The sequence below is a fragment of the Eptatretus burgeri genome, chromosome 7 (assembly GCF_056783735.1).
Source record: "Eptatretus burgeri isolate ZD-2024b chromosome 7, Ebu_testis_v1, whole genome shotgun sequence".
Classification (NCBI taxonomy): domain Eukaryota; kingdom Metazoa; phylum Chordata; class Myxini; order Myxiniformes; family Myxinidae; genus Eptatretus; species Eptatretus burgeri.
The window spans coordinates 4246044-4266923 of record NC_140967.1 but is presented as its reverse complement, the minus strand read 5'-3'; the positions used below and the strand labels follow the sequence as shown (position 1 = coordinate 4266923).

The following is a 20880-nucleotide window of genomic DNA, read 5'->3' as shown; positions in this document are numbered from 1 at the left end:
GTCGAGATGGCATAAAATTGCGTAATGTTTTGTCCAAGTATGGCACTGTACTGCAAAATGAGTTTTATGGAAGCGCAAACAAGTCAAATTGTGTTCTCCAATGTTCAAGTATACAATTCAATTTAAATTGAACAAATGTTTTAAAAAAAAAAATGTAGAAAAAATTTTCTTTCGGAAAGTTACCGTTTTTGCATGTTACATTACTTATTTGTGTCTGACCTTTATGACATCCCTAAAAACAATATGTCTTTCCTGTTTGGGATGATCTCATTTTGTTTAACTGCACTGTGCGCATGCGTGCTCGGGACGAGACTTCCTACAAGTTCCCAAATTTAGAGCCAAAGTGCTACTAAACTGCAGGTTTTTATTCCGTTTCATATTCCGATTCGTGTTAAAAATACAACATCCAATTGGAATTGAGTAATTCCTCTATAATAGACTAACATCTGCAGACAGACAGACAGACAGAGTGAACCAATTCCTTAACCCTGTTTTTTGCTTTGTGAGCACAGGGTAATTGGTATAGTACGAAAATCATCTTCTTCTTCTTTCAGCTGCTCCCGTTAGGGGTCGCCACAGCGGATCATCCGTATGATCCGCATAGTGATTTGGCACATGTTTTACGCCGGATGCCCTTCCTGACGCAACCCTGGTCGCCTCTTACGACACAGGGATATGGTACACCTATTTTTTTAACCGGGGTATACACCGCCCAGTATACAGGTACTCATTTCGCTGACCTCGGAAGGATGACAGGCTGAGTCAACCCCCTGGTGTATTAATTCAGTGGCCCAACGGGGCTTGAACTCAGGACCTTTTGGATCCCAAGCCGCTGCCCTCACCACTGTGCCAACACCAGGCTGGTATAGTACGAAAATATACAACATTAAACACGTGTGGTTTTATTTTTAGCTCGCCTGTTCGAAGAACAGAGAGCTATAGCGATACCCCTGGCGTGAGCGTGAGCATGATAATGTTAAAGTTTTTGGTGTGTTATTTTTTCCTTTCTAATGTTTTTCTCTACCACTATTTTTTTTTTATACGATATATATCGGGGCGTATAATGTGATACCTGTCGTCCGTCCATCTGTCTCTGTCTCTGTCCGTCCATCCGTTCCTGTCCGCACTCTAACTCCCAAAGTTTTCAACTTTCACGTTTCATATTTGGTACATACTGTGGAGACGGTGTATCGTGACATACGTTCGTCATCTAAAGTGGTTGCCATGGCAACCAGGATGCTGTTTTCCATGAGTAGCACAATTCTGTATATACCTTCTTGTCCGGGCGTATATTGTGCTCACTTACGCTCTTGTTACTGATTACAACATACAAATACATATATTGCTTTAAAATTATTTGGATCAGACTTCACTGCAATGCTTTATAAAAAATATTAATTATTAGACGAGTCTTTTAAAAACGATAAATGTATAAACAGGCGAGCGTTGCGTGGCTTTGACACCAACTCTCTGGTTATATCTTCATGTTGACACATTTGTCGACTTTGTGCATTTGCTCTCATGTTAACTTTCACCGAGGGAAGATCATGGTTAGCGACCGGTAATGCGCAGTTGTGATTGGCTAACTGTTGTTGGTGATCTATCTGTCAGATTTGCGTTTCTCTCTCTCCAGGCAAGAGATTCTAACTTCTTCTTCTTCTTCTTCTTTCGGCTGCTCCCATTCGGGGTCGCCACAGCGGATCATCCATATGATCCGCATAGTGATTTGGCACATTTTTTACACCGGATGCCCTTCCTGACGCAACCCTGGTCTCCTCTTGCGACACAGGGATCTGGTACACCTATTTTTAACCGGAGTATACACCGGCCCAGTATACTGGTACTCATTTCGCCGACCTCGGAAGGAAGACAGGCTGAGTCAACCCCCTGGTGTATTAATTCAGTGGCTCAACGGGGCTTGAACTCAGGACCTTTTGGATCCTAAGCCACTGCCCTAACCACTGCGCCAACACCAGGCTTCCAAGAGATTCTAACTTGTGCTCATAAAATGAGAGTATCAAGAGATGTCACATAACTGTGAGATGCCAATGCAGATCCTGGTCAAGTACTTGCATTAGGATGTTCACACTTCCCTCTCCTGATGACTTATAGTCTCACCCACCCTAAAATCGTCCAGGTGCACATGTATGACTATATATATATATATATATATATATATATATATATATATATATATATATATATATATATATATATATATATATATATATATATATATATATATATATATATATATATATATATATATGACGATATACATATATGTGCCTGGTGTTGGCTTAATGGTTATGGTGGTGGGCTTCGGATCCTCGGGTCCTGAGTTCAAATCCAGCTCAGCTGTTAAATTAATACCAGGTGGGGTTCACTCGACCTGTCATCCTTCTGAGTTCGGCAAAATGAGTGCCAGCATGCTGGTATCCTGTGTCTAAGTGGCGACCCGTCCAGGATTGTGCCCAGCCAAGGAGACTGCTTCGGCAGCACCAACGCTCTGCATAGAGCATGGTCCCAATGCATGGAATTGTTTGGATATATATATATATATATATATATATATATATATATATATATATATATATATATATATATATATATATATATATATATATATATATATATATATGTATATATACACATACAGGGTGTCCCAAAAAATATACAACTTTTCATCTGCAAAGAGGATGGTCATAACATATTTTAAAAAAAAAGATATATAGCTGGATAGAAAGCTGAAAGGTTGAAGTTTATTGTACCAATGTCAAAATTGCCACCAAAATTTATATTTTGGTATAGAATCGTCGTTTTCTTTTAGACCACATGTTCGACGTAGGCTCCACGTTGTCCGATCACTGCCTGCAAATGCGTTGTCATGTTCTCCATCACTTTGGGATATGTTTGCTGAGGAATGTTCTGGATTTCTCAGTGGATGTTTTCCTTCAGCTGATCAAGAGTCTGAGGCTGAGGTTTTCTATACATCCTGTCCTTGAGATACCCCCACAAGAAGAAGTCTGGAGGAATAAGGCCAGGGGAATATAGTGGCCACTCAACATCTTCGTAGAGGGAGATAAAACGGCCCTCAAAATGTTGGTTGAGAAAACGCCTTGTTTCCCTGGCTGAATGGGGCGGTACCCCATCCTGCTGGAACCACTGGGTTCTCATCTGGATCAGGTTGTTTCTCCTACGGGCCTGAGTACGTAGTTCAGGCAGATAGAATTCCTGAATCATTTCGCGATAGTTCTTCTGGTTTACTGTGCAAGTGCATCCCTGGTCATCTTCAAAGAAGTATGGACTAATTATCCCATACCAACCAACCGCCACCCACATGGTGACTTTGAGAACAGATCGAGGCACCAGTTCAGTTGATGCATTACTGGGATTTTCAGTTCCCCAGTACCGAAAATTTTGCTTGTTTACCTCCTCGGACAAATGAGTATGGCATTCGTCCATCATGTGAAGTTTTTTTGAGGAAGTCTGCATCTTCCTCCAACTTTCCTGAGAACGAATTTGCAAAGTCGAGTCGTTTACGTTTCTGTTGATCAGTAAGCACCGTTTCTGTTTGAATTTTGTATGGAAAGGCATAAATGTCTTGGCGAAGGATCCTCTGAACGGTGTTTTTATGAATGTTTGTCTCGGCAGAAAGTCGTCGAATCGATATTTTTGGACTCTGAACGACCGCCTGTCTCACCATTTCCACATTTTCTTCACTACGACCTGTCCTCTTCCGACCACTGTGACCCTTGTGAATGTCACAGATGGTTCCCACATTGGTAAACTTTGCGATGGTGCACTTTATTGTCCGAAAGTTTGGTGCATGGCGCAAGTGGATACCGAAATGTCTCGAGTAAAGACGTTGCACCTGTTTGTCACTTTTCGCTTGGTGCCAAAGTTCAACAATTTTCGTCCGTTGTTGTCTTAGCATTTTTCTGGCGCTTGCTTGGTATCAAAATAAACTTCACGGTCTCTGCAACAAGAAATGAAGCATTAGTGACAAAAATTACTGCTTTTTTTTAGGATCAAACGAAGCATTTTAAAAGTTGTATACTTTTTTGGGACACCATATATATATATATATGTATGTATATGTGTATATATGTAGGCCACTGCCAAAACCTAATCATGTCTTTATGCAGCTATTTGATTGCTAACTTGGAGCCTCACTCATATGTACATCAAATGCTCAACCAAGGGTTTAGACATTCTGTGATGGATGTTTAAAAAGAATAGTCGTCGTCGTATTCTGATGTCCTGTAAACAAATCTTTATTTTGTTTTTCTCTCGTGCTTCTTGGGAAGGTCCTGACATTTAGATCTATGTACTTCCTGTAAAACCTATTATTTTATTGTCATCTGACATGGCCCATGAGGACATTGAGTTCAAACTGGTTTTATGGATCCTGTAATGAACCTCATCCTATATCTATCCTCGTGCTGCTTTGAAACAATTGTGAAATGCTATGAACATCTTTCTGCTTTTGACTCCTTTTTCACCTTCAAATGCTTTCCCACTGTATTGTTGATAAACTGCCATTTACTGCTTTTAAACCTCAAAATGTGCGAGATATCCACCATCATGGATACTTTCAAATGAGGAGGGGGGGGGGCTACAGCTACTGGGCTACATTAGTCCCCTCCTCCCTGCCATGTTATCTAGCAAAGTCACAAATCTATGTACCCAATGATGCCATCACCCAAGGCCAAACTGTTCCTAAAAAATATAAAACAACAAATGTAAATGAACAAATTGTCCTTTATTACTGTGGTCACAAAACCAGCCCAACTAGAATAATTTCTAACAGTGGTTTCCTGTCCCAATTCTGCTCGTGTTGAAATACGCAGTTGAAGATTGAAATGCGGATATATTTAAATCTGGGGATTTTTTTGTTGTTGTTGTTGTTCCTCCCTTGGCTTGTTTGCCAACAACTCTCTTTGGCAAATAAAGTGAGCGCAAGGTGAACTGCACAGAGATATCCGCATGTGTTTATTAGCTTTAATTTTATGATCGGTCATCAGTCTCAGGTGTTTCAATTGCATGCACCTGAGGCAGCATAGGTGAACACGAGTAGGGACCTGCAGAACATTTGTGTGATGTAAAATGTGACCTAGTCCTCAACCTCCCCCTTCCAACCTGAAGGCTTCAATCCCCTCCCCACCCACACCCCTCACCACAACTCTTCCCACCCCCTACCGAAAGTCCTCAACCTCCCCCTCCCAACTCTGTCCCATCTTTGTTCTCCCCTCCACCCGCACCTAAAAGTAAAAAGGCATTCCTACATTGATCATTATATATTTAATATCATGTCACCACAATCACTGAGTTTGAAGTTGTTAAAAAAACACAAAAAAAACAAATATAACCTGCTTTCGATTACTTCCAACACACTTTATATCACCTCCAACTTGCCATGGATGTTTATCTATTTCACATAATATTTGAATTGCATATCCATGCACATGTAAAATACAGTTTGTTTATAAATCCTGTTTTTTGTGCACTATTCAAACTTAGACTTGGGCGAATAATCAAAATACAACTTTCCATATTTTAAAAAAAAATTGAATTTTTTTTGGGGGGAGCGGTGTATATGAGGCTGATGTCTCGATTGCTCCTGAACAAAACGTGCATTACCTCATTTCCTCTGCATGGGTAGTAATGAAAATGTACCTTCATTTCATGATAAAATGTGTTGCTCAATCTTCAAATGTACACCACAGGCCTAAAGCCTAATGCTCTCGGCCTTACAAGTGGCAACCAAAATGGTGGACATGGGAATTTTATTAGTTACGAAATCTAAACATTTCGTAAGTATGTTGATGACTTCCGTCCTCTGTTTGTTTGTTTGTGTGTTTGTTACTTACGAAATCTAAAGATTTCGTAAGTATATTGATGACTTCCGTTTCTGTTTGTTTGTTTGTTTGTAGGCACGATAACTCAAGAACGGAAAAAGCTACCAATGTCAAATTACACCACGTGATTCAGGAGGGTGATGGCTCGTGCTGATTAGATTTTGGTCAAAATCGGTCAAGGTCACAGTGAGGTCAAACATCCAAAAAATAACTCGAACGGAAGAAGCTACCAATGTCAAATTACACCACGTGATTCAGGAAGGTGGTGGCTAGCGCTGATTAGATTTTGGTCAAAATCGGTCAAAGGTCAAGGTCACAGTGAGGTCAAACATTTGATTTATGATGGTTTGGTACAGAATCATCGTAGAAACTTCTGGTTTGCGTCGCTACCTTCTCCAGAGACAGCTTTTATTAGACAAGGTCAGAGGTCAAGTTGACGATTTCGTAAGTACCAGTCTATGACTGCTTGTTTGTTTGTTTGTAGGCACGATAACTCGAGAACAGAAGAAGCTACCAATGTCAAATTACACCACGTGATTCAGGAGGGTGATGGCTAGAGCTGATTAGATTTTGGTCAAAATCGGTCAAAGGTCAAGGTCACATTGAGGTCAAACATAATTCCGTAAATTCATGTGGAGAAATGGAGTATTTTTTGCTTCGGTCGACGTTACGAGTTCGTTTTAACTTCGATTTTAATTTTGTCTTCGGTTTTTGCGATCGCTTAGGACGCTTAAAACTCGGTTGTCGAAATTCTGGTAAAAATCGGATGTTTTGGAGATGTTTTAAGATTGTATAAAAATATTTCACTCGTGCGTCACGGGTCGTCACATGGCGCAGCGCACTCGAGCAGACGCGTCGTTGAGTCACGTAAACGTTTTGCGTCTGTGCGCTGACGTCATCGCGCTCGCCCCAGCGTCCTTTCGAGTTGGGGGGCCGTCGAGTGCGACCTTTGCGTTAATCCGCGGTAACTCGAGAACGGAACAAGCTACCAATGTCAAATTACACCACGTGATTGAGGAGGGTGATGGCTAGCACTGATTAGATTTTGGTCAAAATCGGTCAAAGGTCAAGGTCACAGTGAGGTCAAACATTCGATTTTTGATTGTTTGGTACAGAATCATCGTAGAAACTTCTGGTTTGCGTCGCTACCTTCTCTAGAGACTATTTTATTAGACAAGGTCAGAGGTCAAGTTGACGATTTCGTAAGTACCAGTCTATGACTGCTTGTTTATTTATTTATTTTCTATACTGGGGTCTCGGCTCTTGGAGGTGCTAAATGGCAAAAGGTTTACAGAGCAATTGGGGAGGTGGGAGGTGTGGGTGAAGGTGGCGATATACACAAGGAAGAAAGGAGGAATCGCACAAAAATAAGTAACAATAGCCCAGAGAGGAACAGAATGTGTGTAGAAGAGATCGTGAGTGCATGAGGTTGTGTTTGGCAGCATATTTTAAACACCAAATTGAGGGAGAAGAGACTATAAACATGTAGTAATTCCACCATCCATTTGGGAGACTAAGGGTACATATTAATGTAGGTGGGGAACCAGTCTGGACTTTGAGAAGGTTAGCAGATGACTTCTTGAGAACGTGTCACCTGGCTCCAAGTATAACATTAGGGAGGGCAGAAAACAAACAAGTTCGGACGTAAGCTGGTATATATTGTTACGGCTGTGGAAATTCTCAGACCACCATAAAGGACCTTAGATCAGTTATGACTATAAGTAATTGTGTCGTTAGATTTCCCCACCGTTATTTAGAGGGAATTTCCGTGTTCACAGGGCTGCGATCCTTTGAGTTAGCAGTTTTTCTTTTCTCTATCATTATTTTGGACCAATCATCCTCCAACAACCAAATCGCCACCACCATCATTCCCAAACAACTATAACTCAAACACCACCACCTTCGCCTCTTTACCTCCACCCCGCAAACATCGCTTCACCGCCATTCTCAAACGACCAAATCGCCAGCAACCAAATCGCCACCGCAGCAAACTCCCTCCACCTCCGCCTTTCTACCACACGTCGTACCATGGGCTGTGAATGGGTTCCTTTCGCCTCGAAAAGCGGATCAGGAATGATTCACGCCCCCTTTTCATCCATCCAATGGCTGAGCACCGGTGGTGTAGCCCCGCCTCCGAACCCGCTGTGATCCACAAATTTGCATGTACGCCCTCCCTTGGCCTATATAAATGTGAGCACAACGCAGCTCGCGGCAAAAAAGTGGGAGCAGCGGAGTGGCAGCAGCAGTGTCGGCAGTCAAGTCTGGAGTCGGTGGAGTGGCAGTCTGGAGAAGCGGGAGACGGGGAAGTCAAGTCTGCAGTGTGTCGGTGTCGGCAGTCTGGAGAATCGGGAGACGGGGCAATCAAGTCGAGTGCAGTGTCGGCGGGGCAGTCAAGTCGGGAGACGGAGCTCGAAGCCGATGGGAAAGGCAGATGGGGAGCGCCGGAGAGAGCTCACCGACCATGCCAGGGGCACGAAGCCAGGCGCAGCTACGCTGACATCGTGGCTTGCCCGCCATCGCGTCACGAGGGCGCGGGTAAGACCCTTCGGTCTCGTGGACCTGGCCGCTCATCCAGGTTCCACGCGCATTAGGCCCACGGGCCCAGTCTGACTCCCTTGTCTATGAGGGTGTCTTTTCTTGCTTTTTCTTTGAATGCGTGTTGTGGTGCCGAGTCCCGTAAGTAAAACCGTATAAGTGACTGTACATAATTGCTTATAGACAGTCGTAGCACCTTTTGCTTTGCTTTTGTTCTGTATACGTGCATGCTCGTGTTTTGCATTCCTGACTGCATATGTGCTTGTGCAATAAATGTGCTTGTCGAACTGTTCCCCATTTCGTTGCGTCCTTTCCCTTGTTTGAAAGTTCCATCTTGCATCACGGAAGAAATTGGTAGAAGGGTGTAAGCACCCGGTAAATAATCACGTCCGTCGGGGCCGGCGATGACACCGCTCGGTTATCACTGCAGCACGGAACGGACCGCTTAAGCGGTTCGTGTCCGAGGCCGGCCATCGGCGAGGTACGATCGCCCGGTTAACTACCCGCGCAGGTACTTCGGTAGGTCGAGTTTGGCAAACAACCCTATCCTGCGCGGCTGGCCGATTGGCATGATTGTGGTGTGGTCGAAAGACCTACCCCTGACTAGCTCCTGGCGGTAGTTCCACGGAGGGTCACGACTGAATTGTCCGTTCCGGTAGGCGACGCGGTCGCGATTCGAGTTACGTGGCCGATCGCACGCCGGGCGGACCTAAATTCGTTACAATATGGAGGTATGTACTGGATAAAAAAAATGAAACACCAATGTTAAGTCACTTAATAGGGCATTGGGCCACCACATACAGCCTGTATACGCCGTGGAATGTAGTCCACCATCTAATTTTGCATGAGGGATGCGGCACCGTTCTTTCACAAGCATCAATCAACTCGCACTTATTTGATGGAGGTAGAAAACGCAGTCTCGGGCGTCGTTCCGGAATATCTTGTATATGCTTGATCAAGTTCAGATCAAGTGAATGAGAAAACCATGACGTATGGATAACATCATTGTCATGCTCATCAAACCATTGGGTGACCACAATGCTCTGTGGATGGGGGCCTTGTCATCCTGGAAGACACCCCCCCTCCCCCACCACCAGCCATTTGACAATGACCTTGTCTTTGGGAGAATCACTCCACCCAAACTATGCCATGGAAATTTGCCCCAACATTACAGCACTACTAGAACCTTTCACTGTTGAAAGCAAGCACTCAGGGTTGTAGAGTTCTTTAGGTTGGCACTACACGTGTGCTCGACTGTTTGTTGAGAACACGAAGGATAATTCACCTGACCATGTCACATTTTCTCCACTGGTTGGTAGTCCATTGCCTGTGCTCTTTGCACCACTGGACTCACAAACGTGCATTTACAGGTGTGGTGAGAGGTTTGTGCACTGGAACCCGACAATGGTTCCATTGTGGTGTTAACTCTGTGGTGTTTTCGGTGGACCAGTTTTTGATTAAACTGGCTGCTCGCATCCCAGGTTGAAATTTACAGTCGATTGATCTCCAGTTGCTCACCTGCTTTGCCTTGCACTTCAAATCTGTGCATGGATATCATGATCCTGGAGTATGTGTTCCACCCACTATTGCCCTTTGCTGATGATGTCTTGCCCTCGGAGTTCCATGCCGACATCACCTTAGACACCGTTGCTCGTGGAATATCAGCAAATTGAGCTGTCTTTGTCACTAAAGCTGTCGCCCCTCTTTTGAAGTCACTGAGCTAAATGGCCTAGCCTGTTAGATTTTTTTTCAAAAAAGGTAATAAAAAAATAAAACCGATAATTAATCAAATAAACAACTAACAATAAAACCAACCAAAAGTCGAATCGTAAATCAATTCGAAGGGAATCAAAATAATAACGAAGCAAAGTTCACAATGCCCCTGATGGCTGATCCCTATTAGTTCGGCCATTCCCAGAGGGGGGATGAAAATGAGGTAGGGAGCTCAGTCTCATGGAGCGAGAAGGAACGGGAAGGTAACTGGGGTAACTCCCCTAATGCTCTGCCACATCCTGTCCGCCTTCTGCCCCGACCCTGGATGGGCCATCTTATATGCAGGGGGCTCTACACCCCACAGGCTTCTTCACTTTAGTCTGCTGATGGTAAATCCCATTGGGACCTTGCCCAAGGAAGACTATCTTTTGCTCTGCCTGTCCCCTCCACCAACGCTTATTCATTGGCTATTTAACCGTATTTACAGACACCTTAAATTTCTTCATTTCATCTGTACAACACAATTTTACTCAGTGATTTATACTAATCTTCAACTATTTCTTTGCAGAAATGAGTTCCTGGGTCTTGTACGACAATTAACTATCCCTCGAACCCAGGGGGCACATGAACTTTCCGATTTTCAAAGAGGATGAATTGTTGGCCATTCGGAAGGTGGAGTCAGCCAGCATCAGATGGCTCAGAACCTTGGCATTCCGCTTTCTATGGTCAATCAGGTGATTGTGCAATTCACGAGCGAAGGCAAGGAATCCTCAGCTTCCTGTTCTGGTCGATGTCGACCCTCAGAAAGATGTCTTCGAGCTGTCAAGCGGTCCATTGAGAAAACTCCCCGTTGCAAGGCAGCGGATGTTGCAGAGGTGGTCCAAGTTAGCTCAAGAACTGCCGTGCCGTACCCTCATCAACTGGGCTACGATGGGAGAGCAGTTAGGAGAAAATCTCTTCTTAGACCAGCCAACATTCAAAGGAGAAAAATGGGCTGACAAGATGGCCACCAGACCCTTGGAGTTTTGGCAAACTGTCAATTTTTTCAGATGAGTCCCAATTTTCTGACAGTGGATGCATATGGGTCTGGAGACTTCCCAGTCAAGAGTTTTCTTTGAACCCATTGCAGCCAACTGTCAAACACAGTGATTTGTCAAACACGGTGATGGTGTGGGGAGCAATCTGGAGTTCTTGTCGGTCAGAGATTGTGGAGTGTGTTGACAACATCAACTCTACGATATAAATTTCTATCCTTGAGGATGGACTTCTCCGTCTTGTCCACTGGTGAGATGGTCCAAAACAACACTGTTCATGGAAGATGTTGCTCCATGCCACACTGCAAAAATGACCAAAGAATGGCAGGACAGAAATGGGATCAAGTGACTTACATGGCCAAGTCAGTCTCTTGACGTGAATCCCATTGAACACCTCTGGGCCATATTGGACCGAGCTGTGTGGAAAAATTCCAGGAAACCAACATCACGGACAAAATTGTTAAACCGTTGGCGTGAAGCCTGGGCAGAAATCCCACAAGAGAAAATTTCGGAACTCGTTCATTCTATGGACTGAAAAAGTTAAAGCGTTGAAATCTCCAAATGGCAAATCTACAAAATACTAGTGTATGTATTAAAATGGATCAAATGTTCTTCAAATAAATTCTTTTAAAATCATGGTGTCTATTTACTTCTGTCATGTCTGTGTATACCCGCGTCCTCGGAGGAGGAGCCAATGCTTTCAATCCCCGGCAACAGGGTCTCTTGGATGGAGGCTGTTCTCTCCGACTCCGCCACCGTAGCAATCACCTTTTCCGCCGTGTTCTCCCTCCCACCTTAGTGGACCCGGCACCCAACGTAACAACATCCAGGTCCTGCGCTGCTGTGAGTGGGGGGGAGGACTACCTCTTTGTTCTCCTCCCTTCCCTCCTCTCCTCTTCCTCTGTTGGGGGGGGGGGGTGGGAGGCAACAAGACAGGCAAGATGTACACCGTACCCATAATTGTCTCTGAGGTAAAACACCCACCCCCACCCGCAGGAGCAGAAGGTGTGCCCCGGTGCACCACAGAGGTTGCACTTCACCTATTCAGTGCAGTGCTCCCTGAAATGTCACAACCGGTCACACTGCGAGCTAAGCTCTTCTTTGCACCCAGCAACAAGGTGGTCCAGTTGACTGCACCTGCGGTATACTTTTGACTACCCCACGTAAAATACCTGCCCACAGTCCATCCCAATGACGATTGCGTGATGGATGTGGGTGACTGTGCCATCCTTGATCCAGAACTTGACACGATATTGCCAAGCCCCAGTCCATATTCCCAAACCATTTCGGATAAACTGTGGTGTCGTCTTCACATCAACATTGCGAGACGACCAGTATTTTTACATCATAATCCATAACACTTATTTAGAGGCGGACCATCACGCTCCTCTCATTGAAAAGAGAAACCCAGCTGACTGAGCAGCAGTCTACTGCACCCAGAACTTGGCAATTCTTCCAGAAGTCTGTAAGGACTTATCAAATCCTTGGACCAAGGGGATGAGGCAGTAAAAATCTCAGCCTTAAACTCCAGCACGCCCAACAATACCATCCGAGTGTCCAATCAAATACCCCATTTTGCGGAACAGGTGCCTGCTTTATGAAGTTGAACCAGACGCAATTATGATGCCTGCTTGCCATGCTTGAGTACTGGAAAGGGTGGAGACAATACTAGGAAAGAGGGGAGGGGGAGGGAGAGGGGAGGTTGTGCCAAGGAAGTGTGAGGCTACCTTCCTGCCTGTCAGATGGGAGGAAGGCCAGGGAAAATCAGGAGGGGAAAGACTAACGAAAACACAGAACTAACAAGACAAAAATTACAATATGAACAAATTGACAAGATGGAGGAAAAGAATAATGTGCAAGACAAACACAAGATAGCAAGCAGCTTGAGCCAAGAACTCGAGGTAAGAGCAACCTCCTCTTGCAGCTACGCCAGCCAAACTGATAGCAACCAGGCATGTGCAGCATTTTTATACATGACCCCAAGTATACTGGGAAGTTATTTGCTTAACACATGAGCCACACCTGTGCGGGAGCTGTTTCTTTCAATCTACCTGGTGCTTCTCATTTACCCAGGTGCTTCCAATTTTTTTGTGTGTGTGTGTGTGTGTGTGTGTGTGTGTGTGTGTGTGTGTGTGTGTGTGTGTGTGTGTGTGTGTGTGTGTGTGTGTGTGCGCAAATACCACCCGTCGCTTCGCTGACAGGAATACTAAAGGGGGGGGGAGAAAAAGAAGGGGGGAAGAGAGGGGTGGGGGAGAGAGTGAAGAGGTGGAGGGGCAAAGAGAAGAAGTAGGGGTGTGAGGTGAGAGGAAGGAAGGCAGACATGCAGTGGAGTGTTAATTACGATTCATACTGTCTATCAACATTATTCTGCATTGGAATAACAGTGAAGATGGAAACAAAATGATGTCTGAAATCCATTTTCTATTGATCATACAAAACATATGGCCCAGAGACAAACTCTGCCCGGACGCATCCGTAGACAAACACCGCCCAAATATATATATATATATATATATATATATATATATATATATATATATATATATATATATATATATATATATATATATAAACAAGGTGGTGCAGAGCCAACTGACACATTTGGATATGCATTCATTGAAATGCACGAGGTATGCAATGTGTAGGCACACCCCACTAGTAGGTATATCGACTTGCTAAAAAGACTCATTATTTATTTAAATTATCAAATTTCATTCCAGATTTCAAAGGGACGACATCCGATCCTCAAAGCCGAAATAATATTTCAATGATATACTTTAGCCCGTGAGAGTAGAGCGTGGAAATTTGCATCATATAATGAATGAAATTGTTCCAAGCTCCAAATTTGAAAACTATAGCACTTACAAAAGCGATGTCTCCAGTGATTTGTAGAAATCATCTTGGCATGGTTGAGCAGGCCAAAAACCATGGTGGTTTCAGACACCAGTGAGGTTACCTTGGATACGCCTTTAGACCCCAAAGAGATCAGTTTCCGGGGATGTGCCTAAATAAAGGATATAATCAAATAGGGCTGTTAATTATCTTCAAAAGGGTGTTTTAATAAACCCAAACACCCAATTTTCAGTCATGCACTTCCTTGAAGTTTTCTTGATAAGCATACAAAGTTTCAGGCTGCTCGGTCTCATGGTTTTGGAGTTATGGAGGAGACACTGATGCATACACTGACGTGCACATACGCACACACTGACATTTGTTTCTGATATATAAATATAATCACTTATATTTCCACCCGTGGGAGAGGTGCAGTCCTTGGGAATCCACCTCATCCCTTAAGATAGCAATGGTATGGAAGGTCGGAAGGTCTTGTTCTTGATTTCCTCAAAAGGAGTGAGGTGGGAAGCAGGAGCATTAGCCCAGAGTCGTGAGCCATACTCCATGGAGTTCTTTATGAAAGCCTTGTACTTTTGTCTTTAATGAGCTTTGTTCGGGTCATGAATGCCTGAGCTCTGCAGAAAATTCCCACATGGCGACTGGGTTTTGATGTCAGTTTGTTGATCTGATCCTCCCACGAAAGCTGAGTGAAGCCAAGTAGTTCCAGCGACTGCACCTGTTCCAGTTGGTTTCCAGAGATATGGGTTGGATGGTTTGGTTGCCCATCCTAGTGGAAACTTTCTGGTCGTTGAGATGAGAAATGTGTGCATTTCACTTTGGCTCCCTGAACATTAAAAAATAATTGTTTTTATGCTCTTCCTTTATCATAAAATTTGTTCTTCGTGGGGTAACCATGTACCTGTTCTTAAAAATATTTATGATATGGCATTTTTGGGTGCTACCTCTGGAAATTATCGTGTAATAGACCACATGAATATTTAACCCACTCCGCCGAACCATCCATCATAAACCCCTCCTCCCCACACTCTTCCATCCTTCATTTCCTGGATCCACGTCTGTAATGAAGCATACCAGAGGAGTGTCTGAGATGGTTTTAAGGTCCTACTGTGATTGGTTATGAAAATCCAATGCTTTGGCTCTACCTTTATCCATCGTCAGGTTTAAAAGCATGATGTGCGTCATGATGTTTAGTGTTTGTTGTGCAAACCTGGATCATAACATGTGTTGCTCGACCGGAGTATTCGCTGCTTGTTGAGCGTTTGATTGATGGAGTAGTGTTGGAGCCCATTAACTTGTCACATATAGTAGCTCTGATCATGGTTTGATTTCGGTGATTCTCACTGTTTAATCCATTTGGGACAAGCTACAGCGGTATGGTTTTTATTTTGTTTCAAAAAAAATACAATAAAGTATTATAAGTTAGGCATTTTATTCATAATGGCTCGATACATTTAACGGTGCAAAACGAAACAAGGGTTTGAAAAGATTAATTATTCATTCATTGTTTGTTCAATGCTGTTAACACTCCCTCCTATGCCTCTACCGTCACATCTGTTCGTTCTGTCAGTTGCACAGGGTGTTATGAAAAACAATACTTGACAAGTCTCTTTTAATAGACGTGGGTCTCTGGTTTACAGTTGTATACAGAACAGAATGGCTCAAGCCATTGTGGCCTATAAGAGAGACCTATTTATGTGAGAGTAAGTAAGTATTCAACGACTGATTGGGCGAGTGAGACGGTGATTGATTTTTCCTACTTGGCAGAACGGCGACACCAGGCGACGAGCGTTGTGCCTGTCCTGCCGACTTCTGGTCGGGTGCGGGCCGGATCCCATGCTGCGACCGCATCCACCGGCCACGACCGGCCCAGCTCCGAGGAGGAGCTCGAGAGCATCATTGTTGCTCGGGATTGTGGCCTGCCGGGAGAAAAGCGCAAGTGGTGCCAGGTGACCGGTGGGGGGCGGATGGCCCCGTGTGGCTGCGGGGAGCGTGCCTCTTCTAGCGATGAGGAGGTGCGAGACCTTTGCTGCAGTAAAGCCTTCCGTCCGATCCAGCAAAATGGGCAGGTGAGTGATAACTGACATGGTATCCTTTGTGCCCACACTCACAGAATTGATTTATTTGAACTATTTCCATTATATTCCACAGAATTAAGAATTAACATTCGAGAAGGAAATGCATGCACTCATAATGTCATTCAATATTATTGTGTTGATTTCCTTTTTTCCCCAAGTCTGCGTTAAAGTTGTATTTTTGTGTTTGCGCTACGTTTGGCTACACCCTTCCATCTATTGTTTGTGTGATTTGTTGTAGATGTCATATATTTCCCCCTCTGACACGTTCCTGTGAATTATTTCCTCAGTTTACAAGCAACCCTCCCATTTACTTTCTCAACACCTGTCTCAGAGGTTCAGGCACTCAAACTCTTCACTCACATTCTCATCCATGATCTCTGTTGTGCAAGCCACATTTCAAAGTTCGCCTCCAAAGCCATATGCCGACTGGGCATCCTCCATCATGCAAAGTCCTTCCTTGGCACACCTGAGCTCCTATCCACCGACAAGGCTTTACATCTGCAGTTTGATGGAATACTGTTCTCACCTCTGGGCTGGCTCCCCTGTCTCACATCTTGCTCAGCTTGACTCGGTGGAAAGCAAGGCTTTCAAGCTTTCAACTGGAATCTCTCGCGATGAAGCCGAGTCCATGTGCCGATCACTTTGCCATCGCCGACAGGGCGGTGGTCGCTGTCTTCTTCCTCATTCCTGGGTCTTCCACCTCATTTCTGGTCTTGCATCCTCTGTCCCTCTCCGTGCTCTTTCCCACCCCCCCCCCACCCACAAAAAAAATGTATCTGCAGGAGGCACGTGGTGCACCAGAAACTCCCTCTTAGAGAAACTGCCTAAACCGAGAACCACTGCTCACCACCACTCATTTATTCCTCTCTCTTCTTTCCTGTGGAACCACCACGTTCCACACTCTCTTCAATCTCATTCTTCCCTCCCGGTATTCAAGACACCTGTTCACCACCATGTCAGGTCATCCCCCATCAAAAGCCATGATATTTTCTACACCCATTATACCCACCCCTCCCAAAATTTTGCTTCGGTATCCATCTTGTGCACCACTTGCGTTCTCCCTTAACCCTCATCGTTACCTGCATCCCTTGTTTGTCTGTCTCCGTCTACCTTCTCCCTCCACCCTGCTTTTGGCGTTTTCATTTTCTCCTGCTGTTCCCTTTGTTGTCTTATGTCCTGTTCTGTTTTGTGTCCAAGCTCTTCCAAGAGTCTAGACCGTGTATTTAAAATTTTTAAGCTGCCATAGGGATGATTAGGATCGGAGGTGGTACATTTGGAGGTCATAGCTTTGGATAATGGACAGCAGTTTTAATATATTGTCTGCTTAATCTGGGCTGAGGCCCAGAAGTTTTAGAGATTGTACTTCTTGCAGTGCTTGATTGTGGACATAGATCAGTGGGTTTCACATTTGGAATGAAAGACGTTTCAAATGATTGAAAATGCAATTCTTTCCGTGTTAACAGAGAAGGAAGCTACTGTTGCCGGCCTGTCATTTGGCTGTGTAATTGTATGGTATAACAGGAAGTCATCTGTGAAAAGATAAACAGGGTTTTCCCAAGCATCAGAGGGATCATGAATCTATCCTAGGAACAGGATTTGACTCAAAATTCTGCCTTGGGGCACTTTCGCCTCCACTGGGAGAGGAGATGATTTACTATATTTAAACTAATTCAAGGCAGTCACCATGGATTTACTAAAGTGAGGTAATGATTAACAAATTTATTTGGATGATGGAAGTGCAGTATATGTAGTAAATCTAGACCTTAAGGTAAGACATGGGAGGTTGTTCGCCAAAGTGAGGGCTTGTGGAGTGGCTTGTCAGGTAGCTAATTGGATTGCAAACTGGTGTAGTGATAGGAAGCAAAGAGTGGCTGTGAGTGGGAGGATGTAAGTAGTGGGGTACCTCAGGGGTCAGTACTAGGACCATCAGTGTTCATTATTTACATTAATGATTTGGATAGTATGCCTTGCGCTGGCTTATTGATTCAGGTGGCATGCTTGGGATCCTGAGTTCAAATCCCGCTTGGCTGTGGAATTGATACCAGGTGGGGTTTATTCAGCCTGTCGTCCTTCCGAGGTCTGCAAAATGAGTAGCAGCTTGCTGGGATGATTGAGCCATTCGAGTGTCCTGTGTCGGAGTGGCGACCCGTCCAGGAGACTGCTTCAGCAGCATCAACACTCAATGGAATGGTCCAAATGGAATGGATTTGGATAGTGGGATTAATAGTCAGCTTTCTAAATTTGTAGATGCACTGCCAAAATTTTTTTGTTCTTAAAATATTTTTTTCTTCTTGAAACAAGAAAACCATGATAAATGTTTTTCCAATTGCAAGGAAAAAAAATTCATGGTTTTATTGTTTCAATTAAACGTTTCTTATTTAAAAGCAATATTTTCTTCCAAGAAAATTATTTTTGGCAGTGTGACACAAAGCTTGGAGGTAGGGTGTATATAGCGGAGAGGGATGATCAGATTCAGGAGGGTATTCAGATTTAGGAAAGTGGAGATACTGTAAAATGATTGGCAGATGCAATATAACCTGAACAGATGTAAGGTACTGGGGATCGGTAAGAATAATAAAAATAGAGATTACGTGGTGAAACAGGTAATGTTAGAGCATGTCAAACAGGAGGACTGGAATATTGTGTACAGTTTTGGTCACCACACCGGAGTAAGGACGTAACTGCCATAGAGAGGTGTCAGCCTAGGGCTACTAGATTTATTTTGGACCTAGCTGGACTAAGCTAGGGGATGGGGCTGTATACATTGGAAAGGAGGAGGCTATGAGGGGATATGATAGAGATGTTTAAAATAATGAAAGGTATAGACAAAGTGCACTACCGGTCAAAAATTTTAGAAAACCCCCATTTTTCCAGTTTTTACTGAAATTTAAGCAGTTCCAGTCCAGTGAATAACCTGAAATGGTGCAAACCTAAGCGGTAAACTGCCAGAGGTTAAAAAAAAAGAAGTTTAGGTTAACAAAAATTGAAAAATAAACCAATATCACCCGCAGGGTGACCCGCATCTTGCCAAAAGGTGACCACGTGTGACTTTTTTAAGGTCACACTGAGGTGAACAGCGCTGCTATCCACCAGGAGCGACTCCTTGAGGAATATCTGCCTACGAGAGATTCCGATGAGAATCGTTCTACAGAGTAACCAAGAAAAATATGCTTTTGCCTCATAACGTCACCAAATGACGTCATAATGTCTCAAGCTTGACATATCTAGAAAGCACTCATCGAGGTGTTCAATTTGAGGTACTACACGATATGGTTCCTAAAACTTGAAAATTTGACCTTGGGGTTAAATATGTTTGACCTGAGGCGCTAACCATGAAGGTCAAGGCCAATCGCCACCAAAAATTAATCAGCTGAGCGCCAGACCATGAACTATATTCCCATGAAGTTTGAAGACGATCCGATCAAAATTACTAAAAAAATAAGGGTTTCGTCGACTCCCCTGATTTGCACCAAAGTGACCTTGACCTTTGACCTTGACCTTCAAAATGTTGTGCACTGAAAGGGACCTCTATAGGCCTCTGACATGCGAAGTTACAAAAATTTCCGATGATAACTGTGCTCTGCAGAATTTTTTTATAGGTGATTACAGACAAACAAACAAAAAAAAAAAAAACATACAAGCTGACTAACATATCTTGCAAAACTTCGTTTTGGCAAGATAATAATGTAAATTTCAGAATTGTTAACAAAAGGCCCTTTTCAGGAAACAAGTAATGGGTTAGCAACTGCAGCTGTTCTCCAGCAATGGAAGTAAATTAAGCCTTGAGAGTTGATGCAAACAATTCCTACAGGTGTCCCAACTTTTGTTGATTAGTTACAAACCCTCTGTATAAAAGCAGTGTTGGAACAGATTGTGTTGCTACACCCTCTGAAGCATTATTTGGACAATATTGCACAATTTTGAAATTAAGTAAATAAATTGTTATGCTGTTGGTAAGGTGCATATGTGTTGGGCCAAATTGCCATGATGGCCGCAGGTTCCTTGTATTTCCTTGCATTGCACATCGAAAGACGATTGTCCAGGAAGCAATCCAAACTGTTATCAGAGATCATGCTGTTTGGGAAAAGGAAATGCTTTATATAAGCTGCAATGATTGATTTCATGAATAAGCATGTAAGGTTTCAAAAATTTCTCAAGGTTTGCCACCATTGACGCAGCGTCTTTCACACCACTCAAACACGTTACATGAATTATTCGTGCCTGTTTGTGTCCTTTTATGACGTCATCATAAGCAGTAAGTTTCCTGTTTTGATTATTTTCAATTTTGTTTGATTCCCAGACAGTCAGACAGGGTAAAACGATTACCTTAATCATCTCTGCGCATGCGTGGTTGGGACATGATTCTGCACAATTTGCTAAATTCAGAGCCAAAGGATTGCGAAATTGTCGGTTTATGTTCCAATTCGTGTTCTACAGTCAAAATATATAATTCAAATGAAATTGGGTCGTCCCTCAATCATAGACTGAACCAAGTGCTTCTCCCCTCTTTTTTGCTTCATACTTGCATAGTCATAACTTTCTTGTCATGAAACAAAAAGCACCAACATGATAAACAGAACTGCATAAGAGATGCTGAATGGGTACCATATTTTCCGTTCTATAAACCGCACTTTTTTATCGGCAAAAAGGTAAAAGTTGGGTGTGCGATTTATACATGGGTATAGAAACAAATCGGTCTTAAAAACTATCAATGCTGAATTTCAATCATATTCCAAATGAACACTTTTTTTTTTTAGCAGTCGGAACTGCTGTTACGCTCAATTGTGCTGTTTAAATTTTGAAAATCGG

General features: G+C 43.5%; 1 protein-coding gene across 8 annotated transcripts in view; it reads left to right on the top strand.

The window, feature by feature from the left end:
- LOC147022576 (uncharacterized) overlaps positions 1-20880 on the top strand; it is a 157321-nt gene that overhangs the window by 18750 nt on the left and 117691 nt on the right. For all 8 annotated transcript variants that reach the window (XM_085887294.1, XM_085887290.1, XM_085887295.1 and 5 more), the window contains one exon: positions 15761-16062. In XM_085887294.1, coding sequence (XP_085743420.1) covers positions 15761-16062 — 302 coding nt within the window. The remainder of the gene's footprint in view (positions 1-15760; positions 16063-20880) is intronic.